This window comes from Halichoeres trimaculatus, unplaced genomic scaffold (assembly GCF_033239565.1).
Source record: "Halichoeres trimaculatus isolate MK-OKI-2021-1 unplaced genomic scaffold, fHalTri1.1 fHalTri1_scaffold_14, whole genome shotgun sequence".
In the NCBI taxonomy this organism is placed as follows: domain Eukaryota; kingdom Metazoa; phylum Chordata; class Actinopteri; order Labriformes; family Labridae; genus Halichoeres; species Halichoeres trimaculatus.
Genome location: NW_027437192.1, coordinates 2,660,668 through 2,680,433, shown reverse-complemented (window position 1 = coordinate 2,680,433; position 19,766 = coordinate 2,660,668). Strand labels below are relative to the sequence as shown.

At 37.4% G+C, this 19,766-nt stretch overlaps 1 protein-coding gene across 1 annotated transcript; it reads right to left on the bottom strand.

Annotated features, from left to right (window-relative positions):
• Nucleotides 1-8,104: 8,104 nt before the first annotated feature.
• On the bottom strand, nt 8,105-19,428 carry LOC141803049 (voltage-dependent calcium channel gamma-6 subunit-like). The gene is made up of 6 exons (XM_074686920.1): nt 19,219-19,428; nt 16,473-16,583; nt 14,506-14,614; nt 10,595-10,669; nt 8,401-8,538; nt 8,105-8,325 (listed from the first exon to the last, which is right to left on the bottom strand). Exons 1-6 carry the CDS (start codon nt 19,426-19,428, stop codon nt 8,105-8,107), a joined length of 864 nt encoding a protein of 287 aa, XP_074543021.1.
• Between the last annotated feature and the right edge of the window lie 338 nt (nt 19,429-19,766).

Genomic DNA, 19,766 nt, shown 5'->3' with positions numbered 1-19,766 from the left:
TGTAAATTTCCACAGTGACCAGGAGAGATGACTTCCTCCGATCGTGGTAGTGATTAACAAAGTCCCTAAAGTGCAAAGTGAAGGGGTCTTGCTCACCCTGTTAAGATTCTAAATAGCATAACCACCTGTTCACTATACACAATTCTGCTTATTACCTGGTTAATACTTACAGACGTGTAGTTTATCAAGTAATTCGTTAGTTTTGCACTTCCTACTATGGTCTTGTCTTTAATAATTTGTCCTCTCTGGTTTTATTTTGTCGTCACATTTCTCCTTGCCTCTCAATCTTTTCACGTGTATCCTAATACCTTGTGTGGGGCACTGATTGTAAAGTTGCACATGCAACAAATATTAACATTTCTCCACATTTAGCTCTAAAACATCACTTTTTTTCTAAATGTTATTAAAAATGTAATATAAGACTGTCCTGATTTTAAATATTTAGTTCATTTGTGAACATTTATTTTTCATTCCAAATATTTAACTAAGATTTCCAATTATTTAGCCAACACTTAGTATTGAGCTAAGATTTCTAGCAGGGCTGTCACTTTAATGCATTAGTTAGATTAGGGAGAGTGAAGTTACATATAAGCTAATTATTTTGAAATCGTACCTCAAGATTTAGAAATCTTGGGCAAATCATTGTGAAATATTTACATACAAAACATAAATATTCAAAAATACTAGTAATATATGTATATGTATGTATGTATGTATGTATTATATGTATTTATATTATAAATATATGTAGAATGAAAACTAAATGTTTGGCTAAACATTTAGAATCAGGACATTTATTTATAACATTTATATAATTTCAATATTTCTCTAAATCTGCATAAAAAGTGACATTTTAGAGCTAAATGTGGAAAAATATTCTTATGTGTAGTGTGTACAACTTTAATAACTACTTAGCCATAATCCTTTGTTGATTTTTTGTTTCAGCGGCCATAATTATTTATATATTTTTTTCATTAATTTATTTATTTTTCACATTTTGACAATTGATTTTCAGTCACAAACTATGTTTTTCTGTTGAACTTGTATAATTTAGTTTTATTAATTTATTTTCTGCTTATCTATGATTGTTTGTTGATTCTTATTTGCAACGGCTAAATTTTCATTTTTTCATTTTTTTTTTCAGTCAAATACTATGTTTGTCTGTTTAACTTGTCTAATTAAGTTATTTATTTTATTTTCAGCTTAGCTATGATCCTTTGTTGATTCTTTGTTTTGACAGCCAAATTTTATTTTATCTTTTTTTTTTTTTTTTCACATTTTGATTTTGGTTTTTATTCACACACAATGTTTTTCTGTTTAACTTGTCTGAATTAGTTTTATTCATTTATTGTTATTGTTATATTGTTGTTATTCATTGTTTCAACAGCCATTTTTTTTCTTTTATTTTAATTCATTGATTTATTTTTTACATTTTGATTTTGGTTTACTAGTCACATACTGTGTATCTCTGTTATACTTGTATAATTTAGTTTTATTAATTTATTTTCTGCTTATCTATGATTGTTTGTTGATTCTTATTTGCAACGGCAAAATTTTCTTTCTTTTTTTTCAGTCAAATACTACATTTGTCTGTTTAAGTTGTCCAATTAAGTTATTTATTTTATTTTCAGCTTAGCTATGATCCTTTGTTGATTCTTTGTTTTGACAGCCAAATTTCTTTTATTTATTTATTTTTTTTTTCACATTTTGATTTTGGTTTACTAGTCACATACTGTGTATCTCTGTTTAACTTTTCTGATTTAGTTTGATTTTTTTATATTCTACTTGTATGTTTTTTTTTTGTTGATTCTTTTTTTCAACGACCAAAACACACAGGATGGGTCTCCAGGTTTCAACTGGAGTCTTAGTGTCAACTTACACTGGATCTGCTCCTTTGTGGTCCAGTTGCATCCCAGCTCCTGTTTTTCCTGGATGCTGGAGTGGTGACAGGTCAATTTACAAAAAGCAGAATGCGCGGGACAGGAAGTGACTTTCAAAATAAAACAAATCCTGTTAAAACCAGAAGGTATTTATCTTGACTACAGGAAAAAAGAGACATGAGTGGAACCAATGTGTAACTTGTGGCTAAAGAGATGCGCTCAGCTGTGCTGTCTGTGTCTGGATTGCAGGACAGGATGTTCCAGGATGTGTGTTAATCTTTTTTTCAAAGCAATTCAAAATGAGTCTTTTTCCTGTCTTTAGTTTGTTGCTGCAGGAATAACAGGACTTATATGAAGAGAAAAATGACAACCATCACAAAATGAGCAGTAAAACACTCTGACAGCTCTGACAAGCCTCCTCAGGACACAAAACAGCCGCTGCAGTGACGGATCATCCGCTGTTAGACTTTCAGATTTCAGTCGTTTTGCTGCTTCCTCTCCTGCGAGCTGGAGGTGTCTGATTATTCCCACATCCCGGTGATTGACGGGTGCTGTAAGAGAAAACCTTCCTGAAACATTTGTGGCTTCACTTTGCTGACTCGAATCTCAGAGTCGCAGCTTTAACAACGTGAGACCTGCGCTCGCTGCTCCCCACGACTCCTCATTAATTAGAGCAGGGTAATTTGATCCTGCTCGGGCTGGAAAGTGGATTGGATGACGTTGGGAATGTTTGACGTGAGGGTTCAGATTAAAACATGTTCACGCTGTGTGTGTGAGTGTGTGTGTGTGTGTGTGTGTGTGGATCCAGTCTACGTGAGATGGAACATGAGCCCACACGTGTATTCGAACAAACCTGAGTGTGTTTGTGCGCTCAGCTCGTCTCCAGGTTTGTGTTTCTCCTGCCACGTCAGTCGTATTGGCCACGGTCTATATTTAGAGAGGAGGTCGCAGCCAAACAGCATGGGAGGCGCTTCAGAGAGACGTGAGCCTGGAAGGAGGTCAGCATGGTGACTGAGATGTGCTGTGAGCAGGATAACAAGAACCCAACTCTGGGTAACGGAAGGAGAGGAGTCCAGGTGTCACATTCCCCTCCTAAAAGTTCAGAGAAGAACATAAAACACGTGATTGATGTGAAGTTCTGCAGAGTGATGTTAGCACCACCGTCTGCCTCCACATTCTGTGGGAAATATCATCATCATGACCACATGGCGTCTATAGAGCAGAGGTTAAAGGGGCAGAGCCGGTGGCGTGGCAGGCTAAGTATGTCCTGGATCATGTAACAGCATGTAACAGCATGTAACATGCGACATCCTGAGTTCAAATTTAGCCAGGACCTTTGTTGTATGTCATAACCTCCTCTCATTTACTGCAGCGCCTCACAGTTTACGCTCTTAAAAAGGTGAAAATCTGACATCACATGGGGACATTTCACAGGCAGACATGAGTCTGGATGTGAGCCAGAGTTGTTGGTGTTTTTCCAGAGGATCCAAGCACAAAAATGCCTTCACCTGTGAGGAACATTCGTACTATCTCAGCCTAGAGTTTCTGCGAGGGCTATCCATTGGTTGGAATCTATAAAGACTCTGGGACTTCATTTCCCACAAGCCACCACAAAAACAACACACTTTTACAAAAACGTGACTCTTGCTAAGCTGTGCATTTGTTCTGGAGAGCAGATTTTCTCTTTGGCGCTACTTTTCCAGCCCCCTATAGCTGTTAGACTCGAAGCTGCCCCACTTCCAATATGTCCACACCAGCCGGTTTGCTTCAAAACTCTGCTTCACAAACAAATGGGTGATGTCACCAACACATCGTCAATTTATCAGTCTATAGTTGAGCTATTCTTTGAAATGTAACAACAAGGTAGAAGTTATTGGCCGTTGTAGAAGTCGATAAAAGATGCCATTGCCTAATTTGCATTAATTGTTCATTTAGGACAAAAAGTGATGAGAAAATTATGTCAATACATTTAGAACTCCCAAAAAACTTTCTTCAGTCACTTCTTGTTTTGGTTTTCCTAATGTTTAAATATTAACCTTCCTCCTTTATCCAGGCTTGTGAACAGCAAACGTGATCTAAGAGACATTTATGTACTTGCATGCAGTTGTCTGCTCTGGCTGCAGCTGGGAGGGACTGCTGTGAAACTTTTGTCATCAGTGCTCGTTTCTTCCAAAGATCAGTTTTCCATCAGCAAGGAGCCAAGTTGGATCCATGTCATTGCGTTGCAATACATCGGTGTGCCAGCGCATACTGTGACGGTTTTTAGTGCTTATTTCTGGGGTGCCAAACAGAAGGAATGAAAAAGAAAATAGCCAAAATGAAACAGTTTGCTTGGTTGTAAGAAAGAAAGAATGATGTTGGTATTTCATGGGAAAAACACACATCCACACACACTCACAATATCACACTCCCCCAACATGCAGAATCCTAGATTTTTTTTTTTTAAATAAATTTTGCTTGTAATGAAAAAATTGAATTTCATAAAAATGCTAAATTTGACATTTTAATAAGAAGCAAAAGTAAAAAAAAAAATCATATATATTAAAAATAAAAAAATAAAAAATGTGTAAAAATTCCAAAACTTGAAATCTTGAAAAAGTTAACAAATTTCATAGATTTGCAAAAATAAAATGTTGTAATTAAAAAAAAAATCCTATATTTAAAAAAACTAAAAAAAAATAAAATTTGCCAATTTTATCAAAAATATTGAAATTTAAATAATTTGCAAAAATTTACAGGAATTTAAAAAAACTGTCAAAATCTTCAAAAATCTTTAAAAATATTGAAGTTTTTTTTTTTCAACCAAATTCTAAAAAACTGACAAAATATAAATTTAAAATTCCCCAAAAGAAAAAAAAAATTAGAACAAGGGAAAAATTTTAAAGCTTTATTGCAAAAAGGGATGCACATTCGTTCAACAAATGGTTAATACATGACTTTTTTACTGCCAGTGCCTCTAATCATCAATACCCTCTGTAAGAAAAATAAAAAATATTTTTTTAATAATATTGTTAAAGCTACTGTAAAGGAGTCAAAGAGCCGCAGGTTGAAGACCCTTTGTCAACGTGCACTAAACAGATTCATGTTCTCTTTGGAAAATCAAACCCGACCATGGATACCAAGAAATAACTAACTTAAGTGCTGATAATCTCATTTTAAAATGTTGATTACAATCAGGTAAACGAATAAGAGTGAGTCTATTTCAATAATTCCCTCAGGGCCTTTGATTGCATTTGTGCTTAATTATGGTTAAATATCAGAATCATTTCAGTACCTGTAAGACTTTCAGTGGTTTACATTTAAAGCTGATGAATCCCCCGCCGCAGTCCGATGGGGACAGGTTAAACGCGCCTGGTTAACACAGTCATTTTCACAAAGAGGTGTAAAGTGGTCTGGTTTAGAAAAGCAGCTGTAGAGGAGGCAGCGACTGAAAGCTGAGAACGTGTCGAGGGTGCGTTAAAAAAAAAAGAGAAATGGGACCTGAGAGAGGAAGAGAGGCATTAAATATTCATGTCATGTTTAATAATAAAATGAAGTCATTCATACTCAATTGATTCAGTTCAAAAAAAAAGTTTCAGAGACGGGTTGACTCTCTGAACAGGCACAGGAAGCAGTTTGTTTCAACATAAATCATCCAGAAAAACACAGAAGGTACAAACAGGACGGCATCAAACGCTCGGATATAACACGGTGTACTTTCTGCTCTGCTCCAAATCTGACGTCTTATTCCTGCTCGTCAAGCTTTTCATTAGATGAAGCTCTCTACGTCTAACACACACATATACTCTCCTTTAATGTCGACAGTTCCTACTGTACAGAGCACGGATCAGAAAACGGTAAAAAGTCAAGTCGTGTTCTTCATGGTTCTCCTCTCACACAGATTACTGTGTGAGATCAATGAAAAATAATCTACCACAGCATTATTCTAGCCCTGTCACATGAATATGAAGTCTGCGTCCATGAAAAACAAAACACTGAACAAAGACATGAAGTAAAAATAAAATGATTTCACACCTCTTTTTTCAGATCAGAGGTCAATAAACTGACGTGTTTGGGGTGTTGGCAGTGATCTCGTTACCTGAGAGGACAGCTAACCATCAGTCTACAGACCACAGCGTTAAAGATGAAGAAGTGATAAAAAGACAAAGCAGCTCTGAAACTCTGAGCGGCTTCCTCACCTCCAGATTCAGAAAACACCAGAGCTACAGTTAGCTTATTCAGCCCTCCTCATGAACATATTATCAGTTATCAAAACGATGTATCAGAGATCTAAGCTAACCTTAAAGCAGAGAAGAAAGGGTCTGTGTCCTTTAACAGAGAGTTTTTGCAGCTGGTAGCAGCTCCACCAACTTCAATATCAGAGCTGCTGGATCTAGAAACTGTGCCTCCATAGAATGAGTCTTGGTGACGTCACCCGTCTGTTTCTGATAACCATCGTCAGCAGTTGTCAAACTGGAAGTGCTGACACAACTGAGCTCAGGTTGAGCAGGCTACAGGCAAAAAAGGTGGGCTTCAACTGTCCAAAATCTGGTGAAAAATTATCTAAATGAGCAATGTTTTGTGTTTATAAAATTGAAAATTTGATGTCTCAGTTTTTTTTTCTTTTTGAAAATTTTGCATTTATATATTGAAAAAAATAAATCTTTTAATTTGATAAATTTCGTAAATTTGCAAAATTTGTGACATTTTGATGCGCTGGAAATTTTTACCAAAATTTTTTAATTCCAAACTTAAAATGATAAAAATGTGCAAAAATTTGCCAAAATACCCCAAATTTCCAAAATAAAAAAAAATTACCAGAATTTCAAAAATTGGAAAATGAATTTAAAAAACATAATTTAAAACATTTGATACATTTTTTAAAAATTGTTACAAATTTTCAAAATAGAAATTAAATTTAAAAAAAAAATTAGCAAACATTTTTCAGACATTCAAAAAATTTAAAATTTACGAAAAGAATTGGCAGGATGTAATTAATTTGCAAATAAATTTCAAAAAATGTAATTTAAAACATTTGATACATTTTTTAAAAATTGATTACAAATTTGTCAAATAATAAATTAAATATTAAAAAGTTGCAAAATTTTTCAGAAATTAAAAAAAAAAATGCAAAAAAAATAAATTCCAGATTGTCAGTTTTTAAAAAAGAAAAAAAAAAAAAAAAACACTTCTTCATCGCTAAAAGCAATAAACTCCACTGAGGTTAAATCTGAGATTTCTGAACTTTTCCCACCGTTGTTGACATCAGAAGTCCCGCCCCTTTTGGATTTTGATTGGTCAATGACGTAAACCGAACTCTGAACTGCTACAGCACAAAAACAAGCTCTTAAAAGACACTGACCCTAACATTTCAATTATTGTGTTGTGTTTTTGTGAAGAATTGATTTTCATTGAGTTTATGTATGAGAATGATGATTTAGTGAGTCTTTGTAGAAAAACTAGCATCGTTCTACCAGCTAACAGCGCCTGGATTTCTTACATGAACAGGAAATTGCCTCCCAACCCTGCAGGATGTTTAGTAAGACAACACAGGAGAGTTTCCCAAACACATCTGAGCATTTACAGAGGATTTTATGACTGTTTCAACTCAATTTTAATTTAACTTTGAGGGTTTTTTTTGTGACCTTTCAGGTCAATTTGGCTCGATTAAAGCCTAACAGACTGAAAGTGCTTGTTTCTGCAAATGACAGGCTCACATAAATATCAAAACATGTTTTTTAGATGACTTTTTTGTGCTTTTACATCTTTGTTGAGTTGATTTGACTTTTTAAATAGTTGGAAACAGAAAAAAAGCACAGGGTAACCACTGAGCCAAACTAACATCCAGTGAAAAAAAAAGAAAGTGAATAACATCCCTTTCAGTTTCTTGTTATAACAACATTGAGCCTGTCAGGAGCAAAAAAATGTAACTGAATTATCCATCGAGACCTTAAAAACAGGTATATAAATATTTATAGCTTAGCTAGGGGGTTAGGCGCTGAGGTCATTTCATGTCAGGACTCCAAAATCAACTGAAACTAAAACTGAAATGGAAAAAAAGCTCCAGCCAAATAAATGAAAGATTGGTTATTTTTCTTGGGAGAAAATGAATTTCCCATTCTTTAATTTTAAAGTGAAAGCCGTCTAAATGCTTCGACGTGTTTGGGAAACCTCCTCGCCCCTCTGCACCCCCCGCTCCTCACGAACAGAAAGGGCAGAAAAAGTGCAACGCCACCTCCAGGCCACTAGCTGCTGCTGTCCTTCTGAGGGAGACACTTCTGCCAGGGGCTGTAGGGCAGAGCCAGCAGCAGGAAGAGGATCCCGCCCACGATGAGGACCGCCCCCGCGCAGCCGATGCAGGACACTGACCAGGAGAGCTCGTGGTGGAGAGGGACCGTGTGGTCGCTGGCGAGGAAGGCCAGGACGGACTGATGGAAGACCATCAGAGAGAGCAGCACCATCACACCTGAAGAAGAGTTACAGAGGTCAGAAATCTGCAGATTCTTCCAAACCTGATCCAGAGTCTGTTTCATGGACTGACCTGAGAGGATGAAGCAGACTGAGGCGGGTTTGAGGAAGAACAGGATCTCTTTGCTGAGGCTCATGGTGATACAGATGGCGCCCATCACCATGAGGAAGAGGCTGAACATGGTCAACATGGCTGCCGCTACGTTCAGGTCTAAAAGAGCAAGAGAAGACGAGGAGGAGGAGATGTAACAACACTTCATGATTCCTGATAAACAGCTGCTGGATCTGAAACTGACCAGATCAAGTAAATCACAGGAGTTTCAAAAAGTTTATTTCATATTTTTAGACATTTTGGGGCCTTTAATGGATAGGACACATGGAGGGAGACAAAAAGTATAGAGAGGGAAAACAGGCAGCTAGTCAAAGCTGAGAGCCAAACCAGTGACCACTTCACCAAGGACCACAGCCTCTGTGAATGGGGGCCACTCTAAAACCTCTAAGACAGGGGGTCTGCAACCTTTACTGTCACAGGAGCCTCAGCTCAGCTGGATTAAAGTCATTAAGGAGCCACAAAATCTGCCTTATCTGCACAATAAAATTTAGTAATTATTTATCTAAACAAGGTTCTCTGAATTTATGAAATTGGACATCTTATGTCATAGTTTTTGGGGTTTTTTTGAGAGAGAATTTTCCAAAATTTTTGAAAAGTATTGAAATTTTTTAAAAAAGACAAAAATTTAATGACATTTCAAATTTTTTTGCATTTTTTTGAATGCTCAGTTTTTAAATAAAAACTTATTTTATTTCCTTTTTTTAAACTCAAAATTTCAAAACATTTTGAAATAAAGACAAATTAAAGAATATATTTAAAAAAGTTTTTTTTACGTTCAAAAGAAATTGAAATTTTAAAAAATTGCAAAAATTTCAAACAACTCTGGAATATTGAAATTATTAAATTATTGAATTTATTACTTTTTTTTAATTCTTCAAAATTTTCGAAACTTTAATTTTTATGTTTATTTTGCAAATTTCAGAAAAACTTTTTTTTTTAAAATTTCAATATTTTTGCAATGTTGCACATTCTTGAAATTTTAACAGTATTTTAATATTTTCATTTTTTTAATCTATTTTTTTTTTTTTTTTTTTTTTTTTTTAGCAATTTTCCCCAATTTCAAAATTTCTGTCACTATTGCAATTTTTTTTTTAAATTAAGAGCGAAGATGTAGCATGTACAATTTCATGAATTAAAAACAAAAACAACTTTTTGTTTTGACAATTTTTACTAGATTTTAACTTTGTTTAGAATTTTATACACTCTTTAATCTTTATTGTGAAGATAAAGCAGATTTTTTATGTCTCTCGAACGACAACGAATCCAGCTGAGCTAAGGCTAAATGGCTCCTTTGAAAGTAAAGGTTGCAGACCCCTGATCTAAGACAGAAAACATGGAGCAGGGCAGGACCTCTAGTTGCGTCAACGAAAGCATCCAGCAGGATTTGGAGGTGGCGGTCCGAAATAAAAAAGTAAAAGTTAAGATCACCTGTCGATTGACCAACAACTCTGGCACGTCAAAGCAACGCCAGGAGAAAATCTTCAAACAGGATGAGAGGAAGATTATAGATCACCATCATTATTGCTGAGCGCCAACATTAGCTAAATGCTAACTGTATTTCTGTTGTTTTTTTTCTGTTCTGGGAAGTCTAAAATGGACTGTGATAACCATCGATGGCCCTGGTCTGGGAGGGATGAAATGGACCCATTAAAAATAAAACTCAAATCTGTGGAGGAATAAAAGAAAAGAGCCAAACGCTCTGGACAGCAACATGATTTCACTGATTCAGAGTAACAGGAGATCTATGTTCTGCTTTAAGCAGCGTTTGTTCAATCACTGCACTGATGCTGGAAGCGTGACGCTGATTTGACACCAGCAACAAGATTTGAAAATACATCTGTCTGTCCTCCTTCAGCGCGCGGCTCTCTGTGATCTTCATACATTATGAAGCTGCCAGGGAAATGAGAGGTTAGATTGCAGCTCGGAGACACTTGAACGCAGCGTGGGCGGAATAGATTTCAAAACACTCACAAAGCAGACAATGGCCAACCTGAAAGAGCGCCGCGAGCAGGTGAGAAGGGGATGGACAGAAGGAAGGAGCGGGGATTTAAGGACAGAGAGAAGACAGAGAGGAAGAAGGGATGGAGGAAGAGGAGAGTGGGCGTTTGGAGTGGGACTGAAAGGCCGACGGAGCCCAAAGAGGCGTGTGACTCACTCTTCTTCGTCGTCTTCTGGAACAGCACGGTGTTTTCCCCCGTGGTGAAAAACTTGAAGTAGGTGCAGTTTGATTCTGCAGGAGGAAGTGTGCAGAGAGACGACTGTAAACAGGAGGAACACACACACACACACACACACACACACACACACACACACACACAGGTAATCTGCTGCAGCTGAGGTTGATCTTAATGAATCTCTTATTGAGATTCCAGCAGCAGCGTCTCTCCGTCCTTTCTGCTCTGCCTCTAATAACTCTCCATCAAACATAATCAGCCGTGAACGCCAATGACGAGCTCAAGGTGACGATCCCAGGCTTCCTCCACAATTAGTCGTCTGCTGTCCTGATAATGTGTGACTGTAATTAGAGTTTGGCCGTAAAACAGAATGTGACACCTCTATCTTTCCCCACATGAGCAAGCCAAACACACACATCACACACACATCACACACATCACTCTTAATTAGCGTGATTAAAGGTAAATCCTCAGTGAGCATGGGTTGTTTTCTCCTCCACGGCACCTATCAGGGTTAAATCACTGGTTCTGATGAGGAGCTGCATGAACATAAAGAGGTGTGTGAAGCCGGTCAGCTGGACAGTAATCAGACTTTTGACTCCCAGAAATAAAAACATGCACAGCTCCATGCATTAAACATGGAAACAGGAAACATGCACCGCGTTACCAATGAAATGCATCTCTGAGCATCAAAATTAATTGCATTATATTTACCGTATTGACCCAAATATAGGAGAACCCTGAATCCAAGACAACCCTGTCTTTTTGTGAGCAATCTTAAGTAAAAGACTCTGATAACTAGACGATTCGATTCTGTTACGAATTTTTGGTTGCCGATTCAATTTGAATTGAATTCTTTGATATTCAGGAGCCATATTTTCCCATAAAATGCACATCACATGAGTCAGAGAGAAACATTTCACCCTCTGCTGGAGAAAAGTGGTAACTTTTTTCCAATCCAGTTTGTAAACAAGGAATGAAGGAAGGAATTTTTTGACAAAGAATCCAGTTTTTGATATTGTCAAAAAAAAAATCCTGATATGTCAATTTTTGATTTTACCCCCCACCCCTGCTAATATCTAACATTTACTTTGCTTAAAGAAACTATAAATAATCAGAGACTGCTTTCATTTTTGGCTTTAAATACTAAATACACTAAGATGAGATCTAAATGTTCGCATTTTTCAGAAACTCTTTTTGGACGTACAATCTTCAGACTCCTTTTGTCTTTGAGTAAAAATTGTCTTATTACACTCAGTATGAACCACAGTCATGTGGTCTTGTAACAAGACCTCATTTTCTTCTTTAAATAACATGAAAACGGACATTTTCCTGGACTGGTCAGGTGTGCAAGTGTGAGTCTAAAAAGACATTTTCTACTGAAAATACGACAAAAAAACTTGATAAGATTTGTTTTTTTTTGCAGTTTGTAACTCCACATATATTGGCTCAAGAAGTTGTTGTGTTTTTTTTTTTCAATTTATTTATTTTTACGTCGTTTTTATGGAATGGACATTTGATGTCTGTTTTTTTTTAACAAACTTTGCAAAAACTTTTTTAAAAGTTCAATTTTTCAAAAAAGAAGGTCAAATTGCAAAAATTGCAATATTCGCAAAAAAAAAATTAAACTTCAAAAAATTGCAAAGCTTTCAAAATTTATAAATTTGCAAAAAATGTAAAAATTGTTTGAAATAACAAAAACCCCAAAAATGTAAAACTTTTTTCAAATTTCAAACCTTGACGATGTTAAATTAATTTTTGAAAATTCCAAAATTTGCAAAATTACAAAAAAAAAAAAAAATAGAAATTTAATAATTTGCAAAAATGTCAAACAGTCAAGGAACTTAGTATGAATTCCAAAAGTTTCAAATTAGTTTTAAATTTTAAAAAATCTTAAAAAAAAAAATCATTTGCAATTTCAAAAATTTGCAAAACTGTCCAAAAAGGAAGTTTTTAAAAACTTACATAAAAATTCAAACAAGTTTAAGTTATATATATATGTTGGCTTCCTGGGAGTTGTATGACGTCTCTGCTGCATTGATAGTCACTATCTTAAAATCAACCAGTTGTCCGTTAATTCACCCAACTTTTGACCCATTTTGCTTTTTCAAATTATTATAAATAAAAAGAACCTTGTCTTATATTCAGGTCAGCACAGTATGTTAAACAATAAATATGGATTGAGCAGCATTCAACTGAAGCTAATACAGAAAGTCTCTGATTGTACAACACTAGGAGGCAAAGTTTGGCAGAGAGAAACAGGATCTGTCCTTTCTCCTGGAGGAAATGATTTCTGTGGTTAAGTTTGTAATCAGCCTGGTTTAAAAAAAAAAAAAACCTCTCCAGTCTGACTCTCTAATTTCACAATCGACACACACTGTATGGGGGGTGAATTTTTTTCTTACTCTGCAGTTCAGAGAATATTGAGAATGCAAGCTCGCCCAATCAGAGGCACAGCTCAGCTTGCGTGACACGCAAAGCTCCCTTCAATTCTAATATGGCTGCGAAAGCCAATCTGCTTCAAATTCCAGAAACAGACAAAAAAGAAAATAGAGCAGAAGGAAGCTAAACAGGAAAGTGATAGAGCACAAGCTAAAGGCTAAAAGGGCTAAACTGTTTGTGCTAATGTTGACTCCAACCCACAGTCAGCAGTTATTCTGCAGTGGTCTGTTCAAACCTGAGAGTCTATCAGTAAAATAAAGGGTGAAGTTACGTTAACTCTGATTGGTAGATGGTGGGACATAACCAGGATTCACTAACGTTACACATTACAGACATGTCTTAAAGCACCAGGCGGTGAAAAAATATCTGCTCTCCAAAACAAATGCAAGCCTTTTTGGAAAGAGTCATATACTTGTGACAGTGGGTGATGGTGCTCATGGGAAATAGAGTCTTTATCCCTGAAAACACTCTGATTGGAAGTTCAAAGGTCACAGTCCACAGCCTGGCCCCTCCCACCCTGAGATACTTCCTCTCATGTTGATGAAAATCAAACATCTCATGTCTGCCGCTCACGATCAAACACACACAGAGCTCCAGGTGGACTTTTCTCAGTCTGTCTCTATTTTGCTTTGTAGGTGAGTCATTCTTCAAAAAGGGAATTCATGCAGGTGAGTCATGCAACAGGGGAGCAAAACTGCAAATAGCTTTAATAATCTCTTGCCACACTCCATCAAAAACAGTCCACTTAGACGACCAGATGTAATTTCCAACCCACGGCTGCTCTACTGTTTCCATTTCTGCTGTTAGGAGAAAGTTAAAAACTGTTCAGCAGCAAAGAGACGAGTGAAAGAAGAGCTCTGCACTCGTCTCTCTGAGTTGAGCTGCACATTTTGTTTGGAGCATGCACTCTTCTTTTTCCTGCAGGAGGATAAATCATACACTCTCCTGATTAGGATATCAGACGGCTGAGACAATATGGCTTTCTTGGCTCTCCCAGCAGCGCTCGTAATCTTCATTCAGAATGTTAAATCCAATCCAACAATGTTGACGCTAACATAAACTGAAAAAAAACAAATGATGCACTTCAAATCTGGTATTGTTTCACTGGAGCAGGACGATTAAATCACACAAACCGTGCATCTTAACTTGACCCAAAAGCAGCTTTTCCACTCCGACTGTGTAACAATGACTCAGGCAGTTAGTCAGCCAGCGCTTTCATCCAGCCAGCCATCAAACACTGAGCCAAGCATCATTTGTCTGGCCGGGAAATCAGGTAGACCACTCATTCAGCTCCAAACTGAGCCGTCCAACAAGCTGGAGCGCTCTATCAAACGTCCGGCCAGCCAGAGAGCGCCGTCAATCACCATCCCTCCCTCGCACCCAGCCGTCAGCCAGCATCAAGGTCAGACCGCCGTCCAGCCAAGCGCTCGCTCAAACATCCCCAGCTCACCTCCGGGTAGTTCAGCGGGGCCACAGCTCTCCCTCTCGGGGTCGATATCAGCCACCCACAGGGTCTTGGTGCAGCCTTTCCACAGGCCGTAGTGCGCTGTCAGACACGTCTGAGGAGAAATCAAAATGAGGTTTCTCTCTGAGGACAAAACGAGCTGAGAAATTCAGGGTTTAAACACCAAACTGTGATCCTGCCCTCACCAGAAAGTTGTTTGTTTCTGTCAAAACCTCCTGAGTGTGTCTGCTCCTCAGAGGAAACAGCATCTTATGAATCTCTCTCCTGTTTTCATGCTTCACAGTTTTATTCTGTTTCCTATCGAGCTGATCCAGGTTGGAGTTGTTTTGTAATTAGTCATCATCTCGGGGAACAAATAAATACTCTGAACCTGAACCTCTCAAAATCAAAACACTTTAATATCCCAATTTTCTCCACGCTTACAATAACCTGCTCCTTTCCAAAGCTTCCTCAGCAGTTTGAGGTATTTAGTGGAAATAAACCTGATCGTAAGTAAGATCTACCTGTTTATGTCATCAATAAACCAAACCATGTCAAATCTGTTAAAAAAGCTAACAGCTAGCTGTCACGCAGGAGGGAGAGTAGATGTTACTTTTCACTCATGTGTCCACAACATTAACAGCAGGGAACAGTAACATTTACTTTCATAGGAGCCACAAAATCTAATTAATCTTCACAATAAAGGCTTAACAGTGTAAACATTTTTAAATATAGTTAAAATAGAGTGCAAAATTGTTTATACAATAAAGTTTTTATTTATTCTTTTTTTTTTTTTGGAAATTGTTCATTGATGTCTGTATTTTTTGAAACTTAGCAAAACCTTTCAAAAAGTTTAAATAAAAAAAAATAAAATTGCAAAGATGTCAAAAAATGCAAAAACTGTTAAAATTTATAAATTTGCAAAAAAAATTCAAAATTGTTTGAAAAAAAAAGCTAAACGTTTTATATTTCAAACCTTGATGACATTCATCATATTTTTAAAATTTAAAGAAAAATCGGAAATTCAATGAATTTGCAAAAACTTCAAACAATTTAGGAAGTTAGTACAAATTTCATTGTCAAAATCGAGTGAACAATTGTTTAAACAAGAAGTTTTTTTTGTTTTTTATGAAATTGTACATTTGTTGTCAGTTTCTTTTACACTTTGCAAAAATCTCTGAAAAACGTAAGATTAAAAAAAAAATCAAATTGCAAAGACCTCAGAAAATTGCAAAAAATTGCAAGAATTTTGAAAAATTATGAACTTCAAAAAGATTGTAAAACTTTCACATTTTATAAATTTGCAAAAAGAAAATTTAATTGTTTGGAATTAAAAAAAAATAAAAAATCTAAAGATTTTCTAAATTTCAAACTTTGACAAAATTTAAAATATTTTTCGGAATTTCGAAAATTAGCAAAAATTTGCAATAACATACTTATTTCAACAGTTTTAATTTTTTTTAATTTTGAAAAAGGAAGTTTTTAAAACCTTACACAAAAATTCAAGCAAATTTAAAATGATTTTTTTTCTTATAGTAATACCTTTTTATAATTAATTTGCAAAAATTTCAAAAGTTTTGAAAGGATACTTAAATATGACGGCATGAATTGAGCATGTATTTTGATCTGCAAGTTTGCAGTTTAATGAATCCATCCACACAGAATTAAAATCAGTATTTTCTTCCTGATTAGTCTTGTTGTAGATGTAGTTATCTTCCCAGGGCTGTAAAACTTGAGGTTAGCCACAGGTGCATGGAAAGTTGGTGGGCTGTTGATGTTGTAGGAGGTGAAGTAGAGCGGTGGCAGGCTTTATTGACAGATGGGATGAAGATTTAGTTTAACTAAATGTTAACTCAGGATTTTATTTAGTGTCAGTGTCATAAGTCATCTATGCCCTCTGTAAGAAAACGATTTTTTTTATTCAAATAATCTGTTATAACTAAGCTTCAAGGAGCCTGGTGTTGTGTCTTCACCTGGTTGTTGTAGAAACTCTTCGGGGGTGAAAGCTCCACCCAGAACTCTGTCCCCACTCCGAGGATGGTCAGGACGACGCCGACGATGGCAACAAAGAAGGCCAGCTTGATCTGGTGACAGAAACACAAAAAACAGCCTCAGTATCAATCATAAAATCTGTATCTAGAGCGCCGTGCTGGAAATGCTTAACTCAACTCTGCAAAAACCTGAAATCTTATCAAGTGTTTTTGTCTTATTTTCAGTGGAAAATCAGGCGTTTCATGGTTTAGCTGTCTCGTCACTCATGTAATGCAGTGCACCGTGGTGGTGTCTGTTTGCTGTGAATGTGTCGCCCTATTCTGACATCAGTTTATCATCAGTCTGTAAAAATGTTTTTGGTTTGGAAGTGAAGAAACAGCCGCTCTGCCTACGACAGCCAGAGACAGAGTAGGGGTGATAATGAAGTGGGGATTGAGTGGCGTCTCGTTTCTAAGAGATGTTTTTTTTACCCCTGAGGAGTAAAAGTGAGAGTTGGGATTGGCCCCAGGTCTCATGAAGATCTGGTGCTTTTTGACCAGTTTCCAGGGACGTTTTTTGATCCACCTCTTTTCGACTCTCCTGAAAATAACCCGTCCTGTACAGCCTCTGTGCTCAGGGTTTAGATGTTAAAAACAGGTCATAATGTACTTTTCCATATTCTGCTTTTAGTACGACACAAGGACCTGAAAGTTAAGAAGCAGCTCTCCTGCAGCATGGAGGACGTTACAGCGCTGAGAGGAAAGAACAATCTCTGCCTCTTGTTTCTAATGTTTGCAGCACTCTCCAAAGAGCACTTGAGATCTGTGGGTGGGATGTTATACTTCAACCTCTGTGTGGAGGAATATTTTTTGAAAGCAAGGACCTTTTGTCTGGGCCTGACTTCTCTAAAGCGGTTTTTGAGAGACTTGTTTTTAAGCAAGAAGAAGCTTTAGAGTTCAGAGAGAGGGACGCGAAGGTCTCTGAATCAATTCAAGAGCGGCTGCGAGTTTGTGAGTCACGAAGAGTAAAAGCATGCAGGTGTTTCTGGAGCACATGAAGAGACGACTGCGTGTTTGTTTCCTTATTTGATCATCTTTTTAATACATGAGGCAGAAAACAAACCACAATACAGTGGGGAAAATAAGTATTGAATGTGTCAACTTTTTTCTCATCACATTTATTTCCAAAGCTGCAATTCAAACAAAATTTCTCCCAGACATTGGTATTAACTCAAATAATCCACACATGAAAAGAAATCTCAACGTTCAGGTCCATAAATAATGATGATGGTGAATTAAGTACGATAACACAGGAAAAAAGTATTGAACACGCTAACTGAGACTCATCTAATACTTAGTGGAGAAGCCTTTGTTTGCAATGACAGCTTCCAGAAGCTTCTTGTATGTTTGAACTAATGGCCCACACTGCTCAGGTGAGATTTTGGCCCATTCCTCTGCACAGATTGTCTTTAAATCTGGAATATTCTTTGGTGCCCTCTGGTGAACCCTTTTCTTTACTTCTTTCCACAAATGTTCAGTTGGATTGAAGTCAGGTGATTGACTAGGCCGTTCTAACAGATTGATTTTCTTTTTCTGAAACCATTTGAGAGTCAACTTTGCCGTGTGCTTTGGATGGTTGTCCTGCTGGACGTCCAGCCACGTCTCATCTTCATCATCCTGGTGGATGGCAGCAGATTCAGATCAAGAATTTTCCCATACATGGCTCCATTCATTGCTCCGTCAGTTATATGAAGTTTGCCAACACCATGAGATGAGAAACAACCCCATGCCATGATGCTTCACCTCCAAACTTCACTGTTGGTGTAGTGTTTTTTGGCTGATGTGCAGAGCCATTTCTCCTCCAAACATGGTCTGTAGTATGACAGCCCAAAAGTTCAGTTTTGGTCTCATCTGACCAGACAACATTCTCCCAGTATTCTACAGGCTTGTCAAGATGCTGTTTAGCAAACTGTAAACCAGCTTCAACATGCCTTTTCTTGAGGAATGGAGTCTTGCGGGCTGAGCGTCCACAGAGGCCATGGTGGTGGAGTGCATTGCCTGTTGTTTTCTCTGTAACAATTGTACCTGCTGCCTCCAAGTCTTTCTGGAGCACTTTCAGGGTGGTCCTTGGCTCGTTGAGTACTCTTCTGACTATCTTTCTGACTCCCTGGTCAGAAATCTTCAAGGAGCTCCTGTGCGTGGCCTGTTGATGGTAAGGTGGTGCTTCTTCCACTTGTGAATAATGGCCCCAACGGTGCTGACTGGAATATTTAGGTGCTTTGATATAAGTCTGTAACCAGTTCCATTCTGATGCTGAGCAACAATCAGGTTGTGAATGTCTTCAGAGAGCTCTTTGCCTTTACCCATCATGAGGTGTGTGCTATTTAACTGCTTGGTGAAAAAAACACCTTTTTTATAGGACCATCAATTTGCTCTAGCCCAGCTGCTGTTGGTTTGCACTAATTGGAAGTTCAAGTAATAATTACTGACAGATTTCAGGTGGTATGGTGCATTTCCTGTCCAAAGTATCCAGCCTTTCCATGGTGTGTTCAATACTTTTTTCCTGTGTTATCGTACTTAATTCACCATAATCATTATTTATGGACCTGAACGTTGTGATTTCTTTTCATGTGTGGATTATTTGAGTTAATACCAATGTCTGGGAGAAATTTTGTTTGAATTGCAGCTTTGGAAATATAAAGTTGACGCGTTTAATACTTATCTCCCCCACTGTGTGAGAAGCTGTTACCTTCCCCTCCTGTGCTTCACTCATGGCGTGTCCCGTTGATGTCGCCCTGCGCCGCTTGTTCCCTCCAAAGGTGCTGCGTCCTGACATCAGGCTCGCCAAAGCCACCGGACCCTGCTGCGGTCCCACAGGTGCAGGTCCCCCTACGGTTCCTGCGGCTGCAGGACTCACCGTGCGGCCCTCCTCATCGGTCACCAGAAAGGTCGACCACATTTTGCGACAATGTCGAAAACAGCTAAGAGAGATCCGGCTTTGGAGCCAAGCTGTTTTAAATTCCCCCCTCAGGAGGAAAAGTTCTTTAAGGAACAGGAAACTGTTGTTTTCTCAATTTGTGCCCAAAAAGAAAACAGGTAAAAACATCAAAAAAGTCAGAAAGAAGAGGAAAAGGAAAGATAGAGGTAGATATTTACACTGAAAAACCTGAAAAAAAAAAGCTTTGAGACCAGCGAGACGTCAGTATTGGCAACTTTACAGAAACTGTCTTTCAAAAGTTTAGCAGGAAGAAGCAAAAATCATCCTCTTCTTGTGAAAAAGCCTGAGAGAAAACGGCG